General features: G+C 40.7%; 2 protein-coding genes across 2 annotated transcripts in view; one reads left to right on the top strand and one right to left on the bottom strand.

Moving 5' to 3' along the window:
* zbtb20 (zinc finger and BTB domain containing 20) overlaps window positions 1-12,595 on the top strand; it is a 28,587-nt gene extending 15,992 nt beyond the window's left edge. Inside the window, exons 2-4 of the mRNA XM_080508771.1 lie at window positions 665-812; window positions 2,053-3,576; window positions 5,852-12,595. Coding sequence (XP_080364897.1) covers window positions 2,073-3,576; window positions 5,852-6,387 — 2,040 coding nt within the window. The 5' untranslated portion in view covers window positions 665-812; window positions 2,053-2,072 and the 3' untranslated portion in view covers window positions 6,388-12,595. The remainder of the gene's footprint in view (window positions 1-664; window positions 813-2,052; window positions 3,577-5,851) is intronic.
* An 8,137-nt stretch (window positions 12,596-20,732) lies between these two features.
* LOC308139249 (ADP/ATP translocase 2) lies at window positions 20,733-22,997 on the bottom strand. The gene is made up of 4 exons (XM_080508622.1): window positions 22,799-22,997; window positions 21,487-21,973; window positions 21,262-21,402; window positions 20,733-21,159 (listed from the first exon to the last, which is right to left on the bottom strand). Exons 1-4 carry the CDS (start codon window positions 22,907-22,909, stop codon window positions 21,002-21,004), a joined length of 897 nt encoding a protein of 298 aa, XP_080364748.1. The 5' UTR covers window positions 22,910-22,997; the 3' UTR covers window positions 20,733-21,001.
* Between the last annotated feature and the right edge of the window lie 4,267 nt (window positions 22,998-27,264).

Raw genomic sequence — 27,264 nt, 5'->3', positions numbered from 1 at the left:
ACATGCTTGATGTTGTTGAATGCTTGTCTTGTGTTTTTCAATGGAAGCCTTGTGCGTTTAATATTAGACCCTTTCCTATTATTACGTCTAATGCTGCCGTACATCTGTATTAGACATTGTGTTGTTTTGTGTGTGGATTTGAAAAGGACAAAAAGCTCAGATGCATCTTTGCGGATGCGCGCACACTCACTCACTCACTCACACACACACACACACACACACACACACACACACACACACACACACACACACACACACACACACACACACACACACACACACCCTCACACGTACAGAAGTGTGACTGAAAGCTTTTCTAAAATATTGAAAAAAGGTCTCTGGTGTAAATTTATGAGGAATTCAGATCGTTTTTCTCGGGTAGGGTGTGGTTTTGTTCTTCAGCAGCTTAGATAATTCTTGATAAGAGACCTGTCTCCTGTGCCAATAATATATTCAACCTTGATTTGTAATTTGTGCTCATGCACAGAGGAGCGTCCATTCGTCTCGCTGTAAAAACTCTTCACACATCTGTTGCAGCACGCTGGTGGCAGATATTCGTGTTACTGAGGATCTGGGTTCATTAAGGGAGTGGCAATATCGACGAGGCAATATGTGGCATTAAGATTTGTCTTTGTCTTTTTCTCCCCCTCTCCAAACACTGTAGCAGAGCAACACATGATTTGGACAGAGAGGACTGACAGCCTTGCCTAGCACCAGGCCTCTGATCAGCCATCTCCACCAGCAAACTGAAGCTTGACCCGCTCTTCATCACCAGCCACACAAGCATCTTCGTAACAAAACGTCATCTAACTGTGAGTACTGGCTGCGCCCTTGCAGTTTAATTTTTTTAATTGGAATTTTTTTTAGCCTTCAATGTTGAAGTAACTAAGCTGGAGATAAGCATTAATACTTGTGTTAACACTTTAGTGCTGCTTCTTCTGCAATTTTAGCAGAATTCTACTTTACTGAATAAACAAATCTGTCACTGTCAAATATGGGTTTATTGTTGATACCACTGTTACATTTATTTTCTATTCAGTGTATTATTCTTTTTCCAAATTTTAGTGTGATTCTTCAACGTTTCATAGATATTCTGTGTTCTCTCCTATTAGACTCTCTCTAACCAATGTATTTTTTCTAAATAAAATAGTGCTTTCTTGATAAATGAAGTTTTAATGAATTACCAAAATATAATTAATATGATTCATACAGTTTCAAAGAACAAAATGATTGCAGTTCTTTTGGGTGCTTCAAGAAAAGACGTAAAGTATAGTTCATTTAGGTCTGCTGCACTTTAAAAATACACTGGGACATGTGCAAAATCGAGATATACCACACAAAAAAACTAAAAAAAAACCAACAAAATGTTCCGACTTTACCCCTTCCTGAATTAGGTGTAGATTTCCTTTCCTCGTTCTTTCCTTACCGGCACAGAAAGCGTCTTGAATAATCTTCCAGGCTGATCTGCCGGGTCATGTGTGGTGTGTTCAGGATAGTTAGGAAGCGCCATCACAGTGAACACATGGCTAACAAAAGAGTCCTCAGTTCTCTGAGCTCAGTGCTCCACCTACTGGCGGTTAGAGGAACTTCGCAGCCACACACATGAATGAAAAGAAACTTGGGAGTAATTAGATGGAAACCATCTTAATTGTCCTTCACTGCAGCGATGTCGAATTTTTAACCCTCTATTCAAATAATAGATTTAGCTGAGAAAATAATTTCCTAATATTATGGGGCTGGACCGAGGGAAAATATTAGCATTCCCACATCTGTTTTATTGTTTTAGGCAGCCTGATTGTAAAAGGCAGGAGCCACGCTTATGACATATTTTGGAACGATTGTCTTGTAATTTTTTTTTTTTATGCATCTACTAATTATGTTGGTAATTCGTTATACATGTTCTAATCATCTGCTGTGACCCAAGAATGACATTTTAGTTCTGTTAAGTAGAATGTGCCAAAACGTGCCACTGTATTTTTGTTTGTCGTCCAGCTGGATAGTGCGGTGCCGTATGCCTGTTTTTCAGTCAGCTGTGTTGCTTCCTGCTTACAGGTGACATCAGTTGCAAGGGGATGACCGAGCGCATTCATAACATCAATCTCCACAACTTCAGCAATTCTGTACTTGAGACCCTCAATGAGCAGCGCAACCGTGGGCACTTCTGTGACGTGACTGTTCGGATCCATGGAAGTATGCTGCGAGCTCACCGGTGCGTGCTGGCCGCTGGAAGCCCCTTCTTTCAGGACAAGCTGCTGTTGGGCTACAGCGACATTGAGATCCCCTCGGTGGTCTCAGTGCAATCCATCCAAAAGCTGATTGACTTTATGTACAGTGGGATCTTGCGGGTATCTCAGTCAGAGGCCCTGCAGATCCTCACTGCCGCCAGCATCCTCCAGATCAAGACCGTCATCGATGAGTGCACCCGCATCGTGTCCCAGAATGTGGGCCTGGCTGGGCCAGGGGGATTCCCTGTCATACCAGGAGATTCTGGTCAGGAGACGCCCCGCGGCACACCAGAGTCTGGCACTTCTGGGCCCAGCAGCGACGCAGAGTCAGGTTATATGCAAGCAACATCACAGCATAGCATAGATCGTACATACACATCACTCTATACCTACCCTGGTCTCGCTGTGCACAATGGCACCCGTGAGCGCCCCCTATACATCAATCCTCTGTCATCGAATTACGACCCGACTCTCAGCACTCAGAAGGACCAGCAATCTCAAGATCCGCCTTGGATGAACCGCATCCAGGAACGATCCCAGCAGGTCGATCGTTTCATCACCACAGCAGAATCCACGCACTGCCGCAAGCAACCCCGACCGGTACGCATTCAGACAGGAGGGATGCAGATAAAGCAGGAGACCGAAGACGAGTACAGCTGCTATGGCAATATGGGGGACTGCCAAGACGACACCGACAACACCGAGGGTGTAGAGAGCGAATCCAAGGTTGAAAGTTTTGACTCAGGGGTGAGCTCCTCCATCAGTACTGAGCCAGATACCATGGAGCAGCAGCCGTACCTGCAGGGCTTTAGCCGCGAGGGAAGCGGGGACGGGCAGTCTGGCGACGGGGTTCCAGTTCAGATAGAGGTCAATGATTCGTCCCCAGAGCAAGTGCACGAGATGGAGGACGGGGACACTTCCCACAGCACTAGTGACAGTAGCATGATGCAGCCCCTGTCAAACTCAGTCAAACTCAGTCCCATGTCCCAGTACATACGCCAGGCAGAATCACACACCAGCAACCTGAGGATGCCGCACACCGTGACCAGCAATTCCCAAGTGATGGGCACTGCTGGAAGCAACTTCCTGCCCACACTGTTTCCTACACAGCCGACTAGAGACCACAAGCCTTTCCCTTACCTTCCTGGCCAGCAGCAGCCCCAGTTTGTGGCCGTGCCACCCCCTGCAATGCCGTTTGCGAACACCATGTTGGTACAACAAGCGCCATCTCAGCAGCAACAGTCTGCAGGAGGAATCGGTCCGGGGGAAAAGAAGCCCTATGAATGCACTCTCTGCAGTAAAACCTTTACTGCAAAACAGAACTACGTCAAACACATGTTTGTCCACACTGGTGAGTCAAATTGTCTCATATGAGGAAGAGACTTTTTTTTTTTTTTTTTTCAATCTAAATTGCTGTTTCTATTCACGTTCAGTAATGCAACAATCAAATAGATAGAAATACTGAATTTTCTGATGTTCAGTTATGAATATGACTGTATGGTGTCACGAGGGCGAGGTCAGGGGTCACAGAGATGAATAACTAGGGTTGGGTTGCAGCGAGAAAAAAGGAACTGACAGGGAAACAGAATAAACTGAAGTTTTATTAAAAAAAAAACATCACTATGTTCTTTAATGACTAATTGTACACCAAAATCATAACATTAGTATGCGGTATGGACTTTAGACATAAAGCAAAGCTGAAGCTCAGCATTTCATTACGTATCTGAGTAATTTAACTTAATTACAGACAGATAAAAACAGTATAAAAATTGCATTCATTTGGTCACAGTTGACTGGTATCTTTGTTATCATTTATATTGCTTTTACAATGGCAGCCGAGTGCTCATGCAGCACATCACTTCACTGCACACTGCTTTCTTTTAGCTCTGACAGCTTTATCAGTCACATACCGTGGAAGTCATCATCACAGAAAGAAAGAATTGAATATCATATAATTAGATGATCTCATAAGAATTGCCTACTCAAATGGCCATTATTATTCATTACAATTCAGTGCCTGGCCAGAACTACTTGTTATATGAAGGCCATTTCAATCTAAATTCCCTGTTTTACTCACACGAATGTGCCCGGCAGAGTAGTGACATACTGAGAGCCAAAGTCACTGATCGATCAGGTTTCAACCGAGCTCGACATCCCAGTGTGGCCAATTACTTTAATCAATCTTGTGAAGAAAAGTTAGAATATTTCAAAGAATAATATAAGAATAATAAACATCTCACAGAATCATGCAACTCTTTTTTTTTTTCTCCCCCCCCACCATAAGCATATTGAGCCATATTCAGGAAATCGGATATATCATGACACAACTTAAAGCAACGCACTTAAAATAGCTAAACTGCCCAGACAGAAATGATGCATAAAAACATATGCGGCGGAGCTCATGTGTCGTCTGCTGCTATCAAATGTGGATCAGAAGCAGGAAGGCAGCTTTTTTTAATGGCGTGAATCACCGCATCACAAACACACCGTCCTGAGCAAGACAGTAAACATGTTTATTCTATTGGTGCCAGCTCCATATTGGTGATATGGTGATATGCAATTGACCCTAAAATGAGACCTTCAAGGCAATCAGATCTGGGATAAAAAAAAATATAGCTCACCTGAAAAAAAAAAAAAGGACATTTAAATGATAAATTATTGGCTTCATTAAATCAAAGCAGGTAGCTGCACATTAATTCATTTGGTGCAGCAGAAAACAATAGATACTCAGCACTTAATTAACTTGCATAGTACAATTTGTCTGTTTGCAGCGTTATCGGTCTCCTCTTTTACCTGTTCGTTTTTGCGTCATTTTGATATGTTAATATTTCACGGCTTATAATGTCAGCACAGACATTTATCTGAAATGGGTCTAAACTGCGTCCGCGCCCGTCGCTGCCGCGTCAGAGCTGCCTCGACTGACTCCCTTCTCCCATGGTGCTGTAGCATGCTGTGCTCATTGGAAGCAACATCATAACAAACCTAATACAGGTTTAAATAATTCTAGCCCGAGGTGTGTTCCTGTACTGGGAAAGTAACACTGCTGGCTCCAGGCGGCTGATGGTGCTGCACAAGCTGAAGTCAGTTGATCCTGCCACATTGTCTGTGTCGCTCTAAGAGTTCGCTGGCTGCCTTTCAGGAGCATTTAGCATCAAAATTAGCCTTGATTCGATTCCCAGCTTCTAATTTGATCAAAATTTAGTCGTTAATAAAACAGACTTGTGCCTTTAAATATAGCTGCGTTTTTTCACACCGCTCCATGCGGACCCTCAAATATCTCATTAAAAATGACCACACCACCCAGATTTTGACATTTCCATGAATGCCCTTACCGAGGTGGCTGTTTATATGATAAGTCGACAGAGCAAAGGGAGCGTCACAAAAAAGAACGAGATTGGGGGGGGGAAACTTTCAATAGATATGGTTTCCCAAAAATAATGTAAATATGATAAATGCTTTTCCGAAACGGAGAAATTACTCAAGCATTACGGGACTGTGCGTCTTAAGTGCTTGTTGAGTTTATGTAAATGGACTGCCTTCTTCCGCGTTTTATAATCTAATTCTGAAAATGTGTCTTCTTTTCTTTTTTTCTCTCCATAATGCTTTTGTCTTGCATGTACATCCAGGTGAAAAGCCTCATCAGTGCAGCATCTGCTGGCGCTCGTTCTCCCTGAAGGATTACTTAATTAAACATATGGTGACACACACAGGGGTGCGGGCCTACCAGTGCAGCATCTGCAACAAGCGTTTCACCCAGAAGAGCTCTCTCAACGTCCACATGCGGCTGCACCGTGGTGAGAAGTCCTATGAGTGCTACATCTGCAAGAAGAAGTTCTCACACAAGACCCTGCTGGAGAGGCACATGGCCCTGCACAGCACAGCCAGCACCATCGCAGGGCTGACGGGGAGTGCGGGCGCCCCGGTCCCCGTCTCCATTCCCATGCCAATGGCGGTCCCCGAGCCCGGGGCTGGAGTGGTGGCCCTCGCCATGCCAGTGAGTGGAGGTGCTGGAGTAGGGGCTGGGGTTGGAACAGGAGTGGGTGTAGCTGCAGAAGCAAGCTGCCAAGAAGGGACCACCTACGTGTGCTCCGTCTGCCCTGCCAAGTTCGACCAAATGGAGCACTTCAATGACCACATGCGAATGCATGTCTCCGATGGATAAGTACAAATAGATAAACTTCTTTCAAAAAGAATGACAAATAAAATGGCACTAGATTTTCCTTTTCTTATTTTGAGGTATGAAGAGTTATGAGTATAGACACTGGCACATTAAGTTTCCCAAAAAAGATTTTTTTTTTTTTTTTTTCTGTTATTCTAAAAGAAAAAAAGATGGTGGCCTTAAGGCTTAGTAGTTTGATATTGATCTACTGGATGGATCCTAACTACAGGCCTCTAAATGTATGCTTTCCTAAAATACTGATTTATGTGTTGAACACTACCGAAAGGCCTACGAAAGAAACACATACACACAAACACACCTTTAGTGTAGGTATGTCTGAATGAATATATACATGCATATATGTTTTAGCGTTTGTGTATTTGCATGGTTGTGTTTGTGTGTCCAAGTGTGTGTGTGTGTGTGTGTGTGTGTGTGTGTGTGTGTGTGTGTGTGTGTGTGTGTGTGTGTGTGTGTGTGTGTGTGTGTGTGTGTGTGTGTGTGTGTGTGTGTAACTTGCCATGAGATATGAATCATGGCTGTTGTGAACCCATACTGACCAGTTTGGAAACTATAGATGTCCAAGCTTACTGTGGTATAATTTAAAACAACAATAACAAAAAAAAAAAAAATCATCTGGGGTTGGGCTACGTATTCCCTCTAAAAAATACTGACGGTCACAAGATTGCCTTCTTATATAAAATAAAAAAGGAGAGTAGTTAATTTGACACTGGGTTTTATTTATTCCTATGGTATTAAGGGATTATAATGCAGCTGTTGTCAAGGTACCAATTTAAATCATTTACCGAAATGTCACTTCCTGTCCGTGGTGATGGGGATGAATATTTCTCATGTTTTGTAATTCTTGTCCATGCATTTTGATGATTACAATTACGTTTTCCAAATTACGGTGTGTTGTTGCGACAGTATTTGAGCAAAGATTTTGTTTCTTTTTTCTGAAGTTCGGAGTTTAACTCATTTTGCATACACTGCCACTAATATCTTAAAAGACTGTTAAGGCTAGTAGACCTCTTCCATTTCAATACATAAGAAAAAAAAGGAAAAAAAAAAAGAAAGATTCTGTTGCTGATGATTTTTTTTTTTCTTTCTTTAGCCTTTTACATTCACAGTTATGGCAGGCTGGAATATGTGACTAAACTCTCTCCTTCATAAATGCTGCTCCTCAACTCGCACCTGACTGTTATGGGATATAAATTTTTTTTTAAACGAAGAAAACAAACTTGTCAATTCAACTATTATTGTTGAGTAGCCTCAGCGCGTTAATTGGATTATTGAATAGCAATGTTGGAGGGAGGTTGAGGCTGGATTGGAGCTGTGTTGTTATAGAGGGGGTAAATTAATTTGAATCCAAATTGTAATTGAAATAAATGCCATCCTGATCCTCGAGCCTGATAAACCTTCCTCTTTATTACCATTGCAAAGCCTTTCAGCAGGTGGAAGCTGAATGCATTGCTCCCATGTATCGGCTCTCCCTAAAGGCTTAAATAGCATGCAACGTTTTGACAGGAAAAAACAGTCCCATAGCAAATTAAGTAGCTCCATTGATTGATATCACACTGTTTCATGGCATACCACAAATCGCAGATGGACTTTGTTGACAATATAGCTTACATTCCTGATTTTTCTAAAAACACAGACACAGCATGTACACAGTGGATTTGGAAGCTCATGTGCACAAGTTGTCATCCATGCATCACATCACTTAAGGCTAATTTCTGATATTTAGATGTGTTTGTATTGTTTTCTAATGAAAGTAGGACACACAGAGACACACACACACACACATACACACATATGCGTGCAACTGCCTGCAACTGCAATCTGAAGGATTTGCTCATATTTTGTGAGCAAAGCACCTTTTTGTAGTTGTATTAATAAAATAATTACAAACTGCATACAGAGGTCTTAAAAAGACCTGCTGTCAATTTTTAAGAAAAAGTGCTACTTTGCACATTTTATTTCAATGCCTGTGCTTAATATTTAATCATTTTCCTTAAATGAACTTGTATGATTTTCTTTAATTCAATTTCAAAAGAAAAAAAACTTCTTCTTTTTTTTTTTTCTTTCAATTTTGATAAGTGGACTGCATTATTTTCTTGCATATATGTTGCACTGCTTAAACCAATAAGTGCACTACTGTTAACAGAGATATTATAGTTTTAGAAAAGATGATTTTTTTTAATCTAACATTTGGTTGTAGAGTTCACATGTAATAGAATAGCTTTGTTTCAATTTCTCCATTAAAAAAAAAAAATCAGCAATCCTTGGCTTTTGTTAACGCTTGCACTTATCTATAGTATACACTTGTGCCGTGTTGATGCAAGCATTTATTCTTATTTAAACCTGTACCATTGTGTGTGCTCATCTATGTTTGAACCTTTGAATTCACTCTTTTACAGAGTTGGTTCCCTATAACAGTTTATTCAAACGCATTTCTTTAGAATCAGAGCAGAGTTTTTCCTCTGAGTACATTCAAGCCAAACAACATTAACAGTGAAACAACAGTAATAATAAAACGAACTCCCGTCCAAGTCGGTTGGCGGAGGTAATAATAATAACAACACTTATTATGTTATTATTATAATTATTATTATTATTATTAATGGTAATAATAATGATCATAATAGTAATACATTTATAATGTGTGTGTGTGTAACATAAGTGATAAGTGCGTCCTAGAACAACTTTTCTGTGGGTGTAACAGTGTGGGGAGGTGATGGAATGCAGCTTCTTTGATATCTGTCTGTCAGTTGTACACAGTTGTGTCCCTTCCTTAGTGTTTGTATGTCTGTGGGTGTCTGTGTGTGGTATATAGCCTAATCAAATAGTTGATAAGTGGAATATCTGAACTGTAGGGCTTCCTTTGCAATATGCAGCGCAGGTACTATATTAGAAGCAGCTCTCCAAACCTTTTGGGCTAATAAGGCACCTGTAATATTTGAGATTAGACTAAAGCTGTCGGTGGAGTGCCGTTGACTTTGGTGTGCCAGCTTCGAGAACTTATGTCAAGCATTTTCGATGCTAAATTCCATATAATTGCTACTAGATTCCAGATCACTGCGGAGTCAGTTTCAGGTGGAGTCAAGTGATGGCCACGCGAGACCCGGAGAGAGTCGACGCTCTCGTCTCTCTCCAGCTGGATACAAACTAAAAGAAACTATTGACCCACACAGGAGAATTGTTCTGGGGAAGGAAGAAAAAAAAGAAAAAAAAAAAAAAAAAAAGCAGTCCTCAGTAAAAGTAGCACATTATTTAACATTTGATTGGGCCCGTCTCTTATGGTGTGCATATAAGCCTAAACTGTATGGTTTCTGTTTGTAGCTGTTGTTGCCAGGATGGCAATATTGCTGCATGCTAGTGCTATATTTGTCTCTACACAGCACGTGGAGGGTAATCTCATGCCTTAACAGACAATGCACTAAATAGAATATGTAAGCAACTGCCGAGATCTCTTTCCAACAGTATTGCCACATGTATGGCGCACAGCTCATGATGTTGGTGTTCGTTGTCTGTTCAGTACCGAGTTGAAACACTGCCAAACTAACATCATCACTTCTTTAACAGCAAAGGCAGAGACATTTAATTGAATTGTTTCCGTGTGATGTGTGTATTCAGTAATCTAGCATTCCTTCATGGCACCTAAATTTTACATACTTTGTGTGAACACATATATCAAATGCACTATTGACTGTAGCTAGATGAGTACAACCAGCTTTGTGGTATCATTGGTCTAAATAGTAGGTTAAGTAGCTCGGTGTTGGTTTTTTGATCTATTTGTTTTCGGAATTACACTATCAATTGTTTCTCTATCACTTTTTTTGGAATAACAAAAGTAGCCAATCTCAACGTTATCTGGATGAGGGCTAATAACTCGTCCCATCGTCGGTTAACTTCTTGTATCATAGGGTGTTTGATAGCAGACCGGGCCCGGAAGGGGAAGGAACCTTCTCTCCAGTGAGTCATAACATGCTATAGCATAACCCAGGCTTTTCCTCTCCCTGTTGCATCGGCATCACATGCTCTTCACTGTCCATAGTTATATATTCCTTATACTGCTTCGACTACATGTGGTGGTGCTTAATTCTCTTTTCTCAGTGTTGCAGAGAGTCAGTTAAAAATTGTTGAAAAGTCTCAACATTACCAAGAAAATAAGTCCTTATCTCAATCGTGCTTCTTCTAGTTGTTAGTCTAGACTTTATGTTTGCAAAGTGTGCGCATATTTTCCAGAACAAAACATATTGAAAAGTAGATAATAGCCTTGAGCCTGCAGCTGTTTGTATTGTGTTTCAGATATATTCCTGTTTATGTTTTGTTTATCTTAGTGTAGAGACACAGGGTCTACAGTACATTGTTGTCCTTCTTGCAGTAAGTTTGATTCATTGTTATACTTCTTGATTTCAGAATTCCTCCTGCTTTTTCCTGGTGGTCCTAGTGGTGTTGTTTATACATACATACATACATAGCTTCACGCGACTGGATAAAGGGTAGTCAGTTAATTTTCATAGTGTACTATATATGCATATATGCTTCTTCATTGAGATGGAAAAAAAAAAAAAAAGGAAATGGATGATAGTAATGGTGAGGGTCATGTTGAGTAAGGAACAGGTTAATTTTCTTCTGATAAGCATGTGTCTGTCTTTCTGTTCATCTTTCAGTCGGTCTCTCCACACATTTTAAGTCAGAGGTTTTGATTTTTTTTTTTCTTTAATTTATTCAAGCATGAACAAAGTCACAAAGTAGACTACAGAAATCTCATGAAACCGTTCACGTGATACTTAACTGCATTTCTGTCCTACTACAGTACACATAAGAGTGAAATAGATAACTTCTTACAAATATGCTATATATATTTTAAATATCACCATCTCCATGCAGATAAAGAATACATTTTCAGATAGTTTGATAAAATCCTACTTGCAGCTAGAGTATACAATACCTTGTGGGATATAGGGAATATGCCTATCAAGTGCCTATCAGTACATACAGCAACTATACAGAATATTCATAGTTTTTCTCTCCTACATTGCACAAATACAGTATATACACAATGGACTATTAAAAATATACTATTTATACTATTACTGCTAATACCCGGTGATTGTGAGTACATCATAAGAGAACCCTTTAAAATACCAGAGATGTTCTATTCATATACAGTTAAAGCTACATCTGCTAGTTTTTATTTTTATCCTACATCTGTACGGTTTGGAGGATTCAAAGATATCGAATTCAATCACATTTTAGTGTCTGAATGAAGAGTACAAATGCATATAATAGGTGAAATTTAGATATAAAATGTTATTCCTTCACGTTGCTCTCCCTACCACTGATAACACTTTTTTATTTTTAAGTTTCAGGTTGTTGGTTTTTTTTTTTTATTCTCTCCCCCATTTACAAAAAAAGCCATATACTGTTAAGGTACTGTACGTCATTGGGAGAAAGGGCAGTGGCATGTGGTTGACAGCAGGGGGAGCCACACAGCAGCTGCAAAAAAAAAGGTGAATTTTACGCACAACTGCCTGCCTGCCACCACGACTGAAAATCCAAGCGTATCCTTTGGATATCAGTGAGCCTCTCTGGTATTTTTTCATATTATCTCAACATCTAAAGTGTGGCCGACTTTGCCTCCACCAACACTTTCTTCAAATGAATGAAAGTTTGCGGTGGTGTGGACGCAGGAGTTGATTTTAGTAGAGTTCAAAGTGCACTGTGTGCTTGTGCTCTTGACCTTGGTGGCATGCCAATGCCCAGTTTCCCTACAGCGGTCATTAAAGTTTTATCTTATCTGATAGCCTTGTTGTTTATGTACAGCTTAGTATTGTAAAGGGCACGCAAAGAGCAACGTGAAGAAAACCAAAAAAAAAAAAAAAAAAAAAAAAAAAGGAGAAGAAGATTATTAAACTGGCTGAATTGAGCGACCACAACTTGGAAACGACAATGCAAATTGAAAGTTTTGGCTGTGGATGAACACGGCTCCTGTGCACGACAGTCGTTAACTGGCTGGATGAACAGCATGAAGACAAATCTGAAAGAAAATCTGGTAGAGTTAAAAAACCATAAATCAACTTTCAGGACTGAGTGGCTGCGAGATAAAAGGTTTTGGGATGGCTTATTATTTAGTCCCCTGTGGACTAATTACCACAGTTTTTTCTCTAACCTTCTCCAGCCTAGTTACTGTGCCAAATTTAAGAAAGGGGGGGGCAGAAGAAGGGGGTGGGGAGGGGGGGCGTTCAAGTGACACTGCTATTGTTTAATTAGAAGTGAGAACTAAGCAGGAAAAAAAAAAAAAAGCTCTTTATACGAGAAACTACTTCAAATCTCACAACAGCACATGAATGCAAGTGATTGTTTGTATCTTTAAATCCTCCGTAATACATAGTTTTCAAGTAAATAGGAGAAAACAGCTATGATCAAACAAATACACACTTATTTACTTTCATAGACATTTATTGTTAAAGTGAAGCATGGAAAAATATAGGCAATATGATATCGCTAAGTCCCTGTCATCCAACCGTCGCACGACGACATACTGCCAAACAGCATCTGTTCAGACTTTACTGTCAAACATCAACATTGTGTTTTTGATTTTGGGGCTTTGCAGACATACAGTGAAGCAGCCGTTCAGAGTTTAAAGTGACACACAGCTATACTAAGCTACTCTTCATCCACATTATGTTTACTATGACGCTTTCCTCCGAGCATGCAGTTATGACACTACTCCTGATGGGAGTTTTACTCAAATAAAACGTCATCGTCAGGCTTCTCACATTCATCAGTCCGAATGAAGCGTGCAGTCAGTCCCGTCTACGCAGCCCCTTCCTGCAGGGGAGTGCTTTTGTTTCTCACTGAGCACAACAAGCTATATTTTTGAACGTCCCTCGACAGCAGAACGTTTTTTTTTTTTTTCCTTTATCTGGGCGCTGAGGGGACTCGGGCGTGCTGGAGCCTCTGGAGACTGAACAGCGAACCTCTTTGTGCTCTCACTCACTCACTGTAGTCTTTTGGGCTTAGTTCGGCCTAATGAGACATTTGAAAGTGTGCAACAGCGCAACTAAAAACATGCATTCCTGTTATTAAGTCCAGCACATTCCAACTCCACGTCTGGCATTCATTTTCCACGCTCAACTAACCTAATATTAAGAACAATATCCAGTGCCGAGCATGGGCGAGCAAACACTGCAGATCAGGTTGAAGTAAAGCAAAATTAAAATTTCCTTCAGATAAATCCCTTCCTTTTTTTTCTTTTTTTTTCTTCTTTTTTGTTCAATTAAATAAATCTCATCTCGCTGTTTATTCAAATCATGCCATGAGATCACAAACCTCATAAGCTCTCAGCACAGCTTTTATGCTTGTGTGCACTGGTTTTATAGACAACATGCACTATGCTATCACTCTGACTCTCACTCGCCCGCTGTGTGTGTGTGTGCGTGCGTGTGTGTGTGTGCGTGTGTATGCATGCATGTGTGTGTGTGTGTGCATGTGTGTGTAGGTCACCCTTTTATAGTGCAGAGATGCAAATTTAAAAAAGAAAACACACACTCACACACACACACACACAAAGCAGCAAAAAGAAAAGTGGAGGCTCTTTGTCGCCATGATGTCGGCCACAGTCTCAGCCAGCGTTGTCCTCTGCCGTCACACAGCAGATTTTTTAGCACTGTAACACAAAAACTGCTGGTGGTAACTTTTCAAACAGGGGCCATGTCAATCCTTAGAAGTTAAAAAAAAAAAAAAAAAAAAGCTGTATTAGACAATGTTTGTTTTGACAAACCAAAGAAAGGTTGGGACAATTTAAGTTTTAAGGAGAAAGTCACGTTTATTTTTGCTTTGTTTTTCTTTTCTAAGTGTGCGCGAGCATTTGTTTTTGGGTTAGGGGGGCGGGTTTAGTTGTTCTCATGGCAGAGTGCTTGTGGAGATGTGTGGTCACTTGATCTGTTGTTTATAGTTTTGTGGTTGTGTTAATTTGCCTATTGTAGACCAAAATAGATTTTTTTTTTTTTTTTTTTTTTTTTTTTATATATCTATATATATATATATATAAAGAAATGCAACAAAACATAAAAAATGATCCTGACACAGTAGCTGTGATGTAAACCTTGGCATGTTTGAACATGTGTAAGATTGTAAATGTTGCATTGTTCCTCTGGCAAAACATCACACTCTAATCATCGGTTATGTCTACTATACTTACGTTTTAGCAAATCAGTGTACACTTTTTAACCTTCACTTCAGATTATATGGAAACACTTTGATCTTCTTTTTGTGTTACTTCCATTTTCTTGACATACAAAGCACTGTCTGAGATTTGAAGACTGTCCCAAAAAACAAAAAGAAAAAAAATACTAATCCGACTTTCAGCCATTCATACTTGAGATGGACCAAGATGTTAAGTTTGCACATATTTGTAAGTTGTTTATGAAACCAAAAAAGCAAAAAGCAAAAAAAAAAAAAAAAAAAGCCAGGAAACACACACACACACACACACACACAGAGAGAGAAAAAACAGAAAATCACAACTTTCAGTCATGTTAAATCTGAGAAAAGGTGCTGGTGGTCTGTGAACAAACATGAAAATGATAAAAGAAAGACAGCATCAGAGCCAGCCGTCAGCATGCGACAAAAGAAAAATGGAAGAAGAAAAAAAAGTCGAACCAAACTCTAAGATGGATGTGATGTGGTCCAAATATGTATCAAAGTCATTACAAGACAGTATATTTTTGTAATAACTAAACACCATTTGATCCAGCAGAACATTTTTGTCACTGTTAAGGTTTAATTCCTGGTGAATCTGCTGTATATTTCTGTGTATCCAAATAGGAAACCGAATTGATGTAATTCAGGCTGAAGACATTAAAATCTGAAATCACATGCTCCCTCATAAAAATCAGCTTAGGTCGTTTTCTTTGATTTCCTCCTCCTTCGTCATCATCAGGCTTTTTGCTGCCATATCATGTATGTAGACGCTTTTGTAAACATGCACTTGAGTTAAACTTTGAGATGTGCTTATAAATATGTGTATATTTTGTTAGGCTTTTTGGTTTCTCTCTTTTTTTTTTGTGGGTGGGGTTGGGGGTGGGTGGGTGGGTGGTTGTTGTTGCCTATGTTAGCTTGATATTTTATGATGTCCCTACAAAATACTTCTCTTATATAGTCCTGGCAGAAGTGGAGCTGTTGTAGTAAAGGTAGTTAACATCACAACTAAGCAAACCCTGAAATATATGCTGCAGTAAAGTGTTTTCAGTTTGTTTTTGATAATTTATGCTCCAAGTTGGTTTGTATTTTATTACTATTATTATTATAGTTATTATTATTACTGCTATTATTATCATTATTATTATTATTATTAATGTTATGAAACAAGCTTGTTTGAAATGTATTGACTGCTGTTTTGAAATAGGGGATAAAAGATTTTTTTTTTTTTTTTAATGTATGTGCAAGGACATTTTTCTTTTTCTTTTTAATAATATGATTTGTCAAACACTGGACTGGAGTAAGTTTTCCAACATTTCCAAGTTGAGAGATATATTTGACATAACCGCACAGACGACACACCGTTAGCACAGATGTGAGCTGACAGACGAGGCGCGTCCTCCCGTGGGAGGGGGGGGGGGTGGGAGGGGCAACGCAGACGTGGCCAAACGAGAGTCGTGAGAAGTTAGAACAAGTCCTTTGTGCTGTCGATGGGCCACGTGTAGTAGGAAATATCAATTGGGGATCTTCTTCCAAATTGTTGCACGGCATCGCGCGGTGGCAGGCTTTTATTCTCGAAGCAGTGCTCTCTTCAACGCTCATTCGAATCATAAAGGGATACCACTTTTAATCACAGCTATCAAAATCACCCGCTATGTTCTTTCTATGGTAGAGCTAATATGACCGTTGTGTCTCATCACACCAACCTCCACTTCTCAAACCAGAAAAGAGATTTGCACTAGACTGATTTTGGTCTTTTTCTATCAAAAAGCAATATAAGTCACTCACATGTTTGAACCATAGTATCGGCCGGTTGTCCCCCGGTGGTGGGAAAAATGGTGATATTTCACCCGTTTTAATTTGTCTCCGAGGTACAGAATCTGTCGCCTTTTTTAAAGATGCACATGACATCCACATATTGTTCTTTGTAGCAGGGTTGTCATTTTTTTTCTTCTTTTTTTTTTTTGGGTGGGGGGGGTGTTTTTTTTTTTTTTTTTAAATGATTACTATTGAAACCCAGCACTATCCCGAATATTAGTGTCCAGATTTGAGGGGCATTAAAACTGTTGTTTCCTCCTGTGATTGTTTTGGACAAATCAAGCAGCTCTTACAGATCTGAAGTGAGAGACGGGGATGTTATGAGGGAAGGCTTCATTTACCACGAGTCGATGTCGGTCATCTTCATCACCCAGCCCACACCAACAAAGATACAAAATCACACACTGATGCCAAAAAGAGAAACCCAGCTGTCCTCCACCGTGCACACATTTCCTTCAAAACATCAGATCTCTGCGAAAGCGCACCCTTTGAGTGCGTTTGTTTTCCTGGGATGTAACAACGACAACAAAAAAAGAAAGAAAAGAACCACCATGCTTTAAACTGAAATGAAAATCAAATACATCTTAGAGAGGGGGGGAAAAAAGTAAATATTCCAAATGCACCTTTAGTCATACAAAAACGCTATTGGCTACTCGCGTAGAGAATCTGTGTCCACCAAAATGTACCATGCTTCATCCTTTTCCAATCATTCACGATGACGATCGACCTTTAATGTCATTATATTCTGTTGATGGATACGTGTAAATTTTCCACGAACAGACTTCACCATTTTATCTGGATGTAGTAGCTTTCCTGTTTTCACCGCTTTGTGGTGTTGTTGAAAGATGTTGCGGTTTGTCTAAATATGTTGCGTGTTAGAGGAAGCATAAGTATGTGCCTTCTTGTAATCTCCTTGGTGAGCTTGTTATTATTGAGAAGCTGAAGCCAGCCAATTGTGTTTGCACTAAAACCAAATTGCTTTCGTGATGTAGACTATTTAAGCAAGCTTGTTGCGTCACTTTAACCGTACAGTATGCATGAGGGTGAAATTGGTAAGTCTAGGGCTAGAGCTCTCATCTGTTGACCTGTAAACCAGTGCAGCTTAGAAGATCTTGTGAATATATCTTGGCTTAGTTTTTGCATTTCGTTTTTCAATTCCATCTCCTTACTCATCGACTTTTTTCACAATTTCAACGGTAAAATAAAAAGAAAAACTACAAAAAAAAACAAACAAACAAAAAACAAAAACAAATCAAATGACACATACCATGAATACAATACAGCTTTTACTTTCACATGCCACAGTTAGAGTCTCACAACTGCAGAAAAGAAAATCAGATTTTTTTTTTTTTATTTTTTTTTTCTAAAACCATGGGAATGCATGAGTATACGAGGTCGCCTCAAGACTATTGGTCAAATTAATTTAGGTTGTTTTTGAAAACTTGTATTTATTGCATATTTTGTTGACATCTGAGAAAAAGAAAAAAAAAAAACCTACATGCTTTGAGTCTTACAAATGCACCTTATTCATGTCAGTCCATGTGGGGATTTTAAAAAAAGAAAAGAAAAGAAAAGAAAAGAAAAAAAAAGGCTGGCAATGTAATATCTCTGATTTAGCACCTTACTACACAGCATGTTTTCACTTTATGCCAGTTTAGCTATTCTTCCATATGTATGATTTCGACAAATAAATCTCATCTTTTGTGAAATTGTTTCATGGGATGTGCCAAAGTTTGGAGGCGATCTCCCAAGTGTTTATGCTTATCATTTTCTTTTCCTCCTCCTTCAGTTATAGCAACGGTATGTCAAAACTTTCCGATACCAGTGTGTGGAATCAATTTATCTCAGCAAACAGTATCATTACTTGCCATTTTACAATAAGCCCTGTATTTCACATATATTTACCAGTGATGTGTATTTGTTATTATAAAGAAAATAGCCGTAAAAGCTTCATTATGTTACATAATATTGTGACTTTTTTCGAAAAACTGTGAAGACTTATCTTGCATATACTTTATACAGAAGTATTAAGCCTTAATACAAAAGACTAAAAAAAGTGTGGAAGAATAAACTGATTGTTGCTAAGTAAGGATGATTTTTGTAAATGTTACCAGCACTTTTTTTGTAATTTTCACTCTCTGAGGTATTGTACAAGTTCAAGCTGTTTGTGAAGTTTGATTATGAAGGAATAAAAACTAGTACTTTCCTGTACTTCACAGAAAGTCTTGCTGTTGTTTTCTTTCTGTGCCCTTTCTCTCCGCACTTGCTTCACCTTTTTTGTTTTCTCATGAATAAAACCAGCCGGTGGTGTGTGCAGGAATCTGCAAAAGGTTAAAGTTCACATGGGGAAGGCTTCTGCACGTGACCGGTATCCACTGTCGGTGCCAAACGCTGCGAGCTGACATCCTGCCAATCCACAGAAACCTCATAGATGAATTCATGTTGGGCTCCTCGGAGCACCTATATTCGATTAAAGCAGCAGATGCGGCTTAAATTGAGTGTGTGTGTGTGTGTGTGTTTGTGTACAGTTGGACATGACTGGCCCGTGAGGCAGGAAACACCCTGAACAATCTAACAATGATTAATAAACCGTCGAACTTCACTTCACACCTACATGCAGCTCCAGTGTGCAGTCCACTTGACTAGTGAGAGTTTGAAATGTGGGAGGACACACACATACACACAGACAGTGTGTGTGTGTGTTTTAAGCTGACGATCTTGTTCATATGAACTGCCAACAGGACAAAAATCAATATATTTTATTGATAAGCAGATTACCATTAGGATCTGCTGTACTGCAGTTAGTTTTTTAATTGTTGATGCAATCACAGAAATAAATCATTAAAGCTATCGTCAAGAGGGGAGGAAAACAGAAAGGAGACACACTTTACTGTGATTCATTAATATCTACTCTACCAAGGTAAATTTTATCATGCTCTTGTAATCCAGGACTCTGAATGACACCGATATTAAAAAAAAAAAAAAAATCAATCAATTCAAAAATAAATCAAATAGAAATGTGATTCAATATTATTCGTCCTCAGAACTTTTAAGTCAAATTTATTTTCATCCAGAGCCAACTTTAATGAAATTGTGACTTCAGAGTAAGAGGATCATTATATCACTTTGATTACCTTCATTTTTTTTTTGTCAAACTGCCAATAACATATTAAGGTTGAATCCACACTCAACATACGAGTATATTACATTTTTAATATTTTTTTATGACTTATTTTACTTTTAATACAAAAGCTAATGGGTCTGAAAGGCCGCTCGTGAATCATGTATCTTCTCATGTGAAACACACACACACATCCATGCGTTTGAGGTAAATTTATGTAATACACAGATTACATAAACTCCACTTTATTAGCGCTTCATGGACACAGTGGTTATTTTTACTACACAAACAGCTCCTATGTTTGGTCAATTTGTTGTGAAGCGTGGTTATTTCTGGATGAAAATACATCTACCGTGTGCAAAGTGGTTATGAAGTGTGTGTGGGGCTGATCTACACACTGCAGGTGTATGTGTGTGATGCAGTTTTCTCCTGAGACCTGCTGCCACCTCTTCTCCCGTCATAAGATAAATCACGTTCCCTCACACCCGCAGGCTCACTGCGTGCCTCTGGCGCCCCCTGTTGGTACTTTTAACTTACAACTGCGGAATCAAAACCAGCAGTCTCCCACTTCCGTGTGGACGTCATCAGATTTCCTGGAAAACGACGTCACACATACCAAAGTGTCTTTAACTTAAAAAAAAAAAAAAAAAAACTAGCATTTTGAAATGTCGTTTTTTCAGTTCCGCTTAGACATGTTTCCTCAACCCCGGATATGACTAACCAAGCAAGCATTCAGAAAGACAAACGACTTACTGCTCACTGATACCCGTCACCTCACATTAGTCCAGAAGATTTTGTAACCAATTCCAATATGTATGAACTATCGACGCATGAAATATGAACCCATCTCTTCAGTATATTAAGATTTTAGTCAAGTTATGTGTTGAACTACATTATAATTACCTATGAGCTCTTGAAAGTCTGATAAAAATTTGTTAGAACCAGCAAACCTTACAATGCAGATGTACAGCTTTTCTGAATGGCGCATTTCCCCTTTCTTTTTAAAAATAAAAGGAGCCAACACTTGAGTACTCCCAACGCTACAACCCTCAAAGTGACCACGGTCAAACTAGGAAGGCTCAGGAAGAGATAAGCGCGAGTAAATATAGCAGTTGAGGTGTAATCCACTTCGTGCATTTCATTATCCAGTGGGCATTCGACTCGTGCTATTGACAGTGGAGGAGACAGTTGACATCAAGTGTTTAAGTTTGTTCCCCAGAATAGATTTATTCAAGTTGGGACCATACAAACCTAGTGAATGACAGGAGGAGGTATCGGATTGCTTTACAGGAATGACATTGGTAAAGAGGGTGTGGAACGTTTAAAATCAAAGATGAACAACATACAGCCACCGTCCACAGCTATTGGTGAGACACTAGTTTGTTCCCATAAATAAGGCAGAATGCAGAGTCCAAAGAAATGGAAAGTTATTACATTTAGCCAAATTGGACAGTGATGTGACAATATGAATTAGAGGACTTTCTTCAGCTCATCGTACAAGACCAGCACGAAGGCGCCGCCCATGCCTCTGAGCACGTTGGACCAGGCTCCCTTGAAGAAAGCCTTGCCACCCTCATCACGCGCAATCTTGCGCCAGCAGTCAATGGTCCCGGTGTACATGATGTCAGCTGGAGATGACAGGAGAAAAAAAGATCAATTTAAGTAAAATCAGATCTACCATAGGGTTCTGCCAATTCACACAGGGAAGGAAAACTGGAAACAGGACTGACCTCCTTTACGTCCAGACTGCATCATCATACGTCTACGGACAGTATCGAAGGGGTATGAGGTCAAGCCAGCAACGGCTGTCACAGACTGCGCAATCATCCAGCTCACTAATATGCTTGCGTTCTTGGCGTCTGGAAGCATACCTGGAAACATAGAAGGTGGAAATGTTAGAAGACCCAGAAGAGGTTACCATGACTGAAATGTCAAGATCTGTAAATTCAACACACCCTTAGCTGTGTCATAGATGCCAAAGTATGCAGCCCTGTAGATGATGATGCCCTGCACAGACACATTGAAGCCCTGGTACAGGCCTCTCAGACCATCGGACTTGAAGATCTTCACCAGGCAGTCGCCCAGGCCGTTGAACTCTCTTCCGGCACCAGGCTTTCCCACATCAGCTGCCAGACGGGTACGGGCGAAGTCGAGAGGGTACACGAAACAGAGGGAGGTGGCTCCAGCGGCACCACCGGAGGCCAAGTTACCGGCGAAGTACCGCCAGAACTGGGTGCGCTTGTCGACGCCGTCAAGGAAGACCCTCTTGTACTTGTCCTTGAAGGCGAAGTTGAGGGCCTGGGTTGGGAAGTATCTGATGACATTGGCAAGGTTACCTCTCCAGAAGGAAAGGAATCCCTGCTCCTTGGGGATACGGACGACGCAGTCCATGATACCCTTGTACTGCTTATCGGCGGTGATCTGCTTACTGGCATGCTGGACCTGAAAACAATGAAGAGGAGAGAGGACAGTTGTAATTAGGAAGCTAATCAAGCGGTGGTCACATGATTCAATCACAAGGTCCCCTTGTTGTGACCTTCAGTGTTTAGGTTGTAAAATAACAATTAAATCACACAAAACCCCCATTCTCAGAGGTGGTGACACTTATCAGTCATTGGCAGCGATCGACTGCAATGACTTTGATTTAACCGGCGGTGAATCTGGGCTCTATTAATCATAATGGGACGATTAAAGTTACAGTAAAGTGTGCAATAAGCTGGCCTTAGGAGGCAGACAAAGTAGTTTTGCAGGGAATAAGCCAAGAGGATGTAAAACTAGTTGACCCGGCTGTGGATGACTGCCGCCGGGCCTCTGCTCAGCCAGCCCGCATCACGTAAGCGCAGTTCAGCTCCGCGGGCCGCCTCCGTCGCGAAATACCGCAATACTATTACGGGCAAACGGTCCTGCGTCGAGTGCTGGAGAAATACCGGAGCTGTCAGTAGAATAAAGATGCTGGTGTGCGTTTGTACAAAGTGTACCAAAAGCACTTAGCATCGTTTGTCCTTTGTTAGCCGGCCCTGCTAAGGTTACCGTGCGGAGCTAGCGCTAGCAGCCGGGCTCCTTGTAGGTCATTCCCGTCGCCGTCATGACCTCAGATCCCTGAACTTCAATTCGCCACTAAATCTGCCGCAGCCGCGTGCTTTTATGCGGGTGTGCGACACTGCGGACCCAGTGGGTGCGTCACCACAGCAGTAAATGCTGGCGCTCAATGGGAAGAAGACACCCAGCTAGTCGGCTAACGCGGAGCGCCCACCGGAAGGTTCTTACCTGAAGGAGAAGCTTCACTCTTTCGATTGGGGCAACGGCTGTTTTGGAGATGGCGGCGGAGATTCCGCCGGCCAAGAAGTCCTTAGCGAAAGAGATAGCTGTTTCATTCATGTTGCTTGGTGTTCTTGATGCCTTTCAGGTGACCAGTAAGATAACCCCTCTGCCCTCTATAGTTGACGGCCTGCACAGACGAAATGGACGATTGAGAAGCCGCGGCGGGGATTTATGTAACGGAGTACACCGCGAGACTGCGCGAGAACTGCGTGGCCGAGACCTGACGTCACGCAGCTGTCGGCCAATCACACCCCGCGGGTTATGATGCCGTCACCGTGCGTAATTTTCGTTAATCCTGATATTAACGTTAATAGATCTGAGTAGACTCTCTCAAGATGAAACTCTGGGTTCTTTTACTTGTTTGTTTGGTATTTTCTTTGTTGTTAGAGCTGCGTGGATTTATTGAGAGTTTTGGTTCTGGTCAGTATGGTAAGAAGACGCTTGGCAGCCATGCATTTGTCCCTGGACAACAGGGGAAAGTCATCAGGACGTCCACAGCTCAGTCTGTCAAGGACTTAATCTATGGGAATAATAAAGACCTCGACCTCCTGGGCTGGGACATACTCAGAAACACACGTCTTCTTTAAAGCACAAAAGGTGTCTGTCAACTTTGGAGTTGTTTTCAGTCTGTCAAAAGCCAATTAATGTGTTTTTAATATCATGGGTCTCTGCGGTTATTTAGTGCGTTTTCGTGATTAAATCATGTCATCAATACATTTAGTGGGTTATGTCTATTTAATCTATGTTAATGCATTTTGAGTCTCATCATGCTGTCTTCACTATGTTTATATAACTTTATGTATGTGTATGGGTGTATGTGGGTGTATGTGTGTGTGTGTGTGTGTGTATGACTTTGTGTGTCTTTGTCTCTTTTGGCCTTGTGACCTTCGGGCCTCCAAGCCCTCATCCTCTTTTCAATGAAAAGCAGTTTATATTATTGTATTGAGGCGTTCGGGTTCCATATTTAGCCTAAATGTCAGGAGCCGTTTTCTACTCTACAGTACACTGTGAGTACCGAGAGTGACTCTTTCAGGGATTCACTATGTATGCAACCTACTGAAGACATTTCTCTTGCTTCTGCATCAGACTCCAGATCATTTAAATAAAGACACTGAAATAAGAACTTGTGACAAGTCAGCATTTGGTGAAGCTCATGGACAGTATAAAGAACACCTCACCTGCTCACTACTTTTTACGTGATCTCAATAGTTAAAACTTTGGGGGCTACCTGTTTAATCTTTAACATTGCAAGTCCTTATGTAAAACTATGACTAAAAGATAAAAAACACAAAATAAACTAAATGTTTTAATAAATCAATGTAGTTTAGTTGAATAGGCAGTTTTTAACAATTACATTTTATAGTTAAAAACACTTGCGAAAGCTTGATCTTTCTTTTACAGAGAATATTTGTGGTTTCATAATTTTACAGCCCATAACCTATAAACGATTAACAGGTGGACCTGTGAACCCCCACTTTGAATATGGCGTCCATTTACCTGTTTTATTTGGTGTTTAACGTCTGCATGCCTCTGGATGTGAGATTTGGCCTGTTCTATTCACAGCACACCAGTGGGGTTGCTCGTGCACCTGCTCTGCTTTCACGTTGAGTAACTTTCAAGCAAGCAGCAGAGGCTTGATCACAGATTTCCACCAGGGGGCAGCAAACGACTTATTGTCACCAACAAGCGCATTTGTATGGAAAGTAGTATGTCCATCTTTGATTATGCAACAACGGTTTCTATCTATCTATCTATCTATCTATCTATCTATCTATCTATCTATCTATCTATCATTGCATGGCAGCCATCTCCAGTAGTATCTGAATGTGATGAACAGTACAACTAGCTTTTTTTTTGGGGGGGGGGGGGGGGCTTCTCAAGCGTTGGAAAAGCACTATATAAGTGAAATCCATTTACCATTACCACTTTGAGCCTGACATGTCCTCACCTGCATAATACACATTTCAAGTACAGCTCAGCAGCTACTTCTCATAAAGCTGTCACTACATTTTAGTTTTACTTACAGGATCCAAAAGGTTGATGAGGCTTGACATCCACACTCAGTGGATGTTGTGCTTGGTGTGGTCCTGTGATTTGATGGATTTCAAACCTCATCAAATGGCAGTTTAAGGAAGCAAGAAGTTTGTTTTTTTCTTTTTTCTTTTTGCAAACAGATGATGCGAAGTGTTTAACATATATGTCTCCTGGGCCTGTGGACAGTCGTTTGTCTTGACTCAGAACTCACACGAGAGTATAAGCTGTTGAAAATGTTGAGTGTAAAGTAAACATTTCTCATAGTGGAAATAAACCCAACGCTCGTAGTAGTATGACGTTTTTACACCTGTGACCTTATCCGATGTGCAGTTCTGGCCACAGGGAGGAGCTGCTGTGATACCGTTAAGTAAGTGTCTCAACTGCCCTTAGACACTGGAGTAGATAACCGTGGATTTAAAATATGGCTTAATCAAGAGTACACTGGGAAATAAATTGTGAAAAAAATTATTTACTTTAATATTTGTATGTTTAATGTTGGAAGCAACTCAGTTTTGTTTAGTTTCGAAACACGTCTGATGCTGCCATGGTTACTTTTATCGACCCTTATTAAATATCTTGCTTTGTTGTTTGCGTTTGGTTGGATGTGCATTTTAATGACAACGTCCACTTGTCTTTCTTATTGCCACTTGAGCATCCAACGGGATGTGTAAATTAATCCACTAATCCCTCTGCTGTCTTTTAATTACAGTGAGGACAGCAGGTCAGTGGTGTGCACTTTGCAATTTTAAAATGCCTTTGTTCTCCGGTAGTGTGATGCAGCAGTGGGTTTGTTTAATGGGGGGTTTTGAGAGGACTATTTATTAATATACAGTTTTATTTGGTAGACTTCATTGAACCATAAGGGAATATTGTAAAAAGAAATGTGTTGTATCTTCAGTTGAGAAACATATACACACTAAAATAATCATTTACGGAGAGAAATCTAGTTGACAAGATCACTAAGGAGTTGCATTACCACAGTCTACCATAAGAGGGTGAAGTGAGTCACTGAATATACTTATTTAAAAAAAACAGTTACCTAGTTTGACATGCTGCACCGTTAAAGTAAGAAACACAGCGTTCAAAAACCCAATAATATCAAGGAGAACTGGTTGTTTTACCAAACAGAATCGAACAAAATGAACTTGAAAAGTGTATTTGTGTAAAGTTGAACTGCTCCACTTTCGCATTCTGATAAGATGGGCATAGGCACAATGGTAAAAAGAATAAATCCAAAAAAAAAAAAAGAAGAAGAAGAAGAAGGAGGAGGGAGCACCACAAGGTCACAGGAAAAGCACAAGACTATTCCTCACTCCCTTTGGACCAAATGTTTTCACCCACAGGTGCGACAGCACTGGAACAAGTAAAGATTTCACAGTCGCAGTTCTGCTGTGTGCTGATATGAATGGAAAAGACCAAGAGGCTGCAGCTTGGTCTCAAGGCAGAGCGGGGCACCTATTTAATTCAACATTTAAGCTCACCTCAGCAGAACGCACCTGTGGGGGAAAAGAGCCATGAAAATATGGTTCAAATGGAAACAGAGGACTGTCTTGTTCTGCTTCAGTTCAAAAGTAAATTGTCACTGAATACAGTTTGATACCGTATAAATACCTGCAGAAAAGGTTCAGTCTCAAACTCAAAGCCAGTCTGTTTATTCAGAGGATACTTCTTTGAAGACATGCAGCATTTACAACAAATAAGCACATTAAAAACACCCCAAAGTCGATTATCTAATTCGATGGATTATTAATGCAGTGAATATCTTGGTAATTTGCCACAGATACGATTCCCTTGAACTAATGGACTTTTGGTGTAATGCATTGGCTGCACCTTGTGCTGTCCATCAAACTGATGCCTGGACTTGGCTGTCACGACCCAGCTGGTCTCCCACAGGAAACATTTCAGCATCCCGGGGGCATATCCAGTCTTTTTTCAGGGTCCAATCACAGTGTGGCTCTATAACACAGTTGCGCCATGCAGTCTCCACAGTCTGATCTCTCCACTCCGGCTGGACAACTGTGGAGCTGCGCACGCAAATGCGACACAACTGGCGCGCCCGGAGTTTCAGTCTGACTGATGGGAAGCGCGCAGAGGCGCCGCAACTTTCTGGATAAGAGTTTGTCCATAGATCTGCCCGATGCCTCCGCGCCAGATCGAGATCACCGAGACATGCGTGGGACAACAAAAATCGCGATAAGTTGAATCGCTCCGGTTGAGTTTTGGCCAACTTTGAGCGTGAGTGCGCCGGCTCGCGCCTCAGTCCGTTGCGGGCGCAGCAGCAGAGGAGGAGCAGAGGAGCAGAGGAGGAGCACAGGGAGGCTGGATGTGGCAGGAGACGGGTCACTGAGCCGCAGCGTTTCTCAGTCCCCAACTCTCCA

This window comes from Blennius ocellaris (genome assembly GCF_963422515.1).
Source record: "Blennius ocellaris genome assembly, chromosome: 14".
Lineage (NCBI taxonomy): Eukaryota > Metazoa > Chordata > Actinopteri > Blenniiformes > Blenniidae > Blennius > Blennius ocellaris.
Note: the sequence above shows the minus strand (reverse complement) of the source record. Positions and strands in the feature narration are given on the sequence as shown.

Bases quoted from the DNA above. Each gene is read 5' to 3' on its own strand.
- LOC308139249 (XM_080508622.1), bottom strand. From the start codon at position 22,909: ATGAATGAAACAGCTATCTCTTTCGCTAAGGACTTCTTGGCCGGCGGA. The intron at 21,974-22,798 runs GTAAGAACCTTC...CATTGTTTTCAG, and splicing joins GAGTGAAGCTTCTCCTTCAG to GTCCAGCATGCCAGTAAGCA. The intron at 21,160-21,261 runs GTCAGTCCTGTT...TGTCATCTCCAG, and splicing joins GCAGTCTGGACGTAAAGGAG to CTGACATCATGTACACCGGG.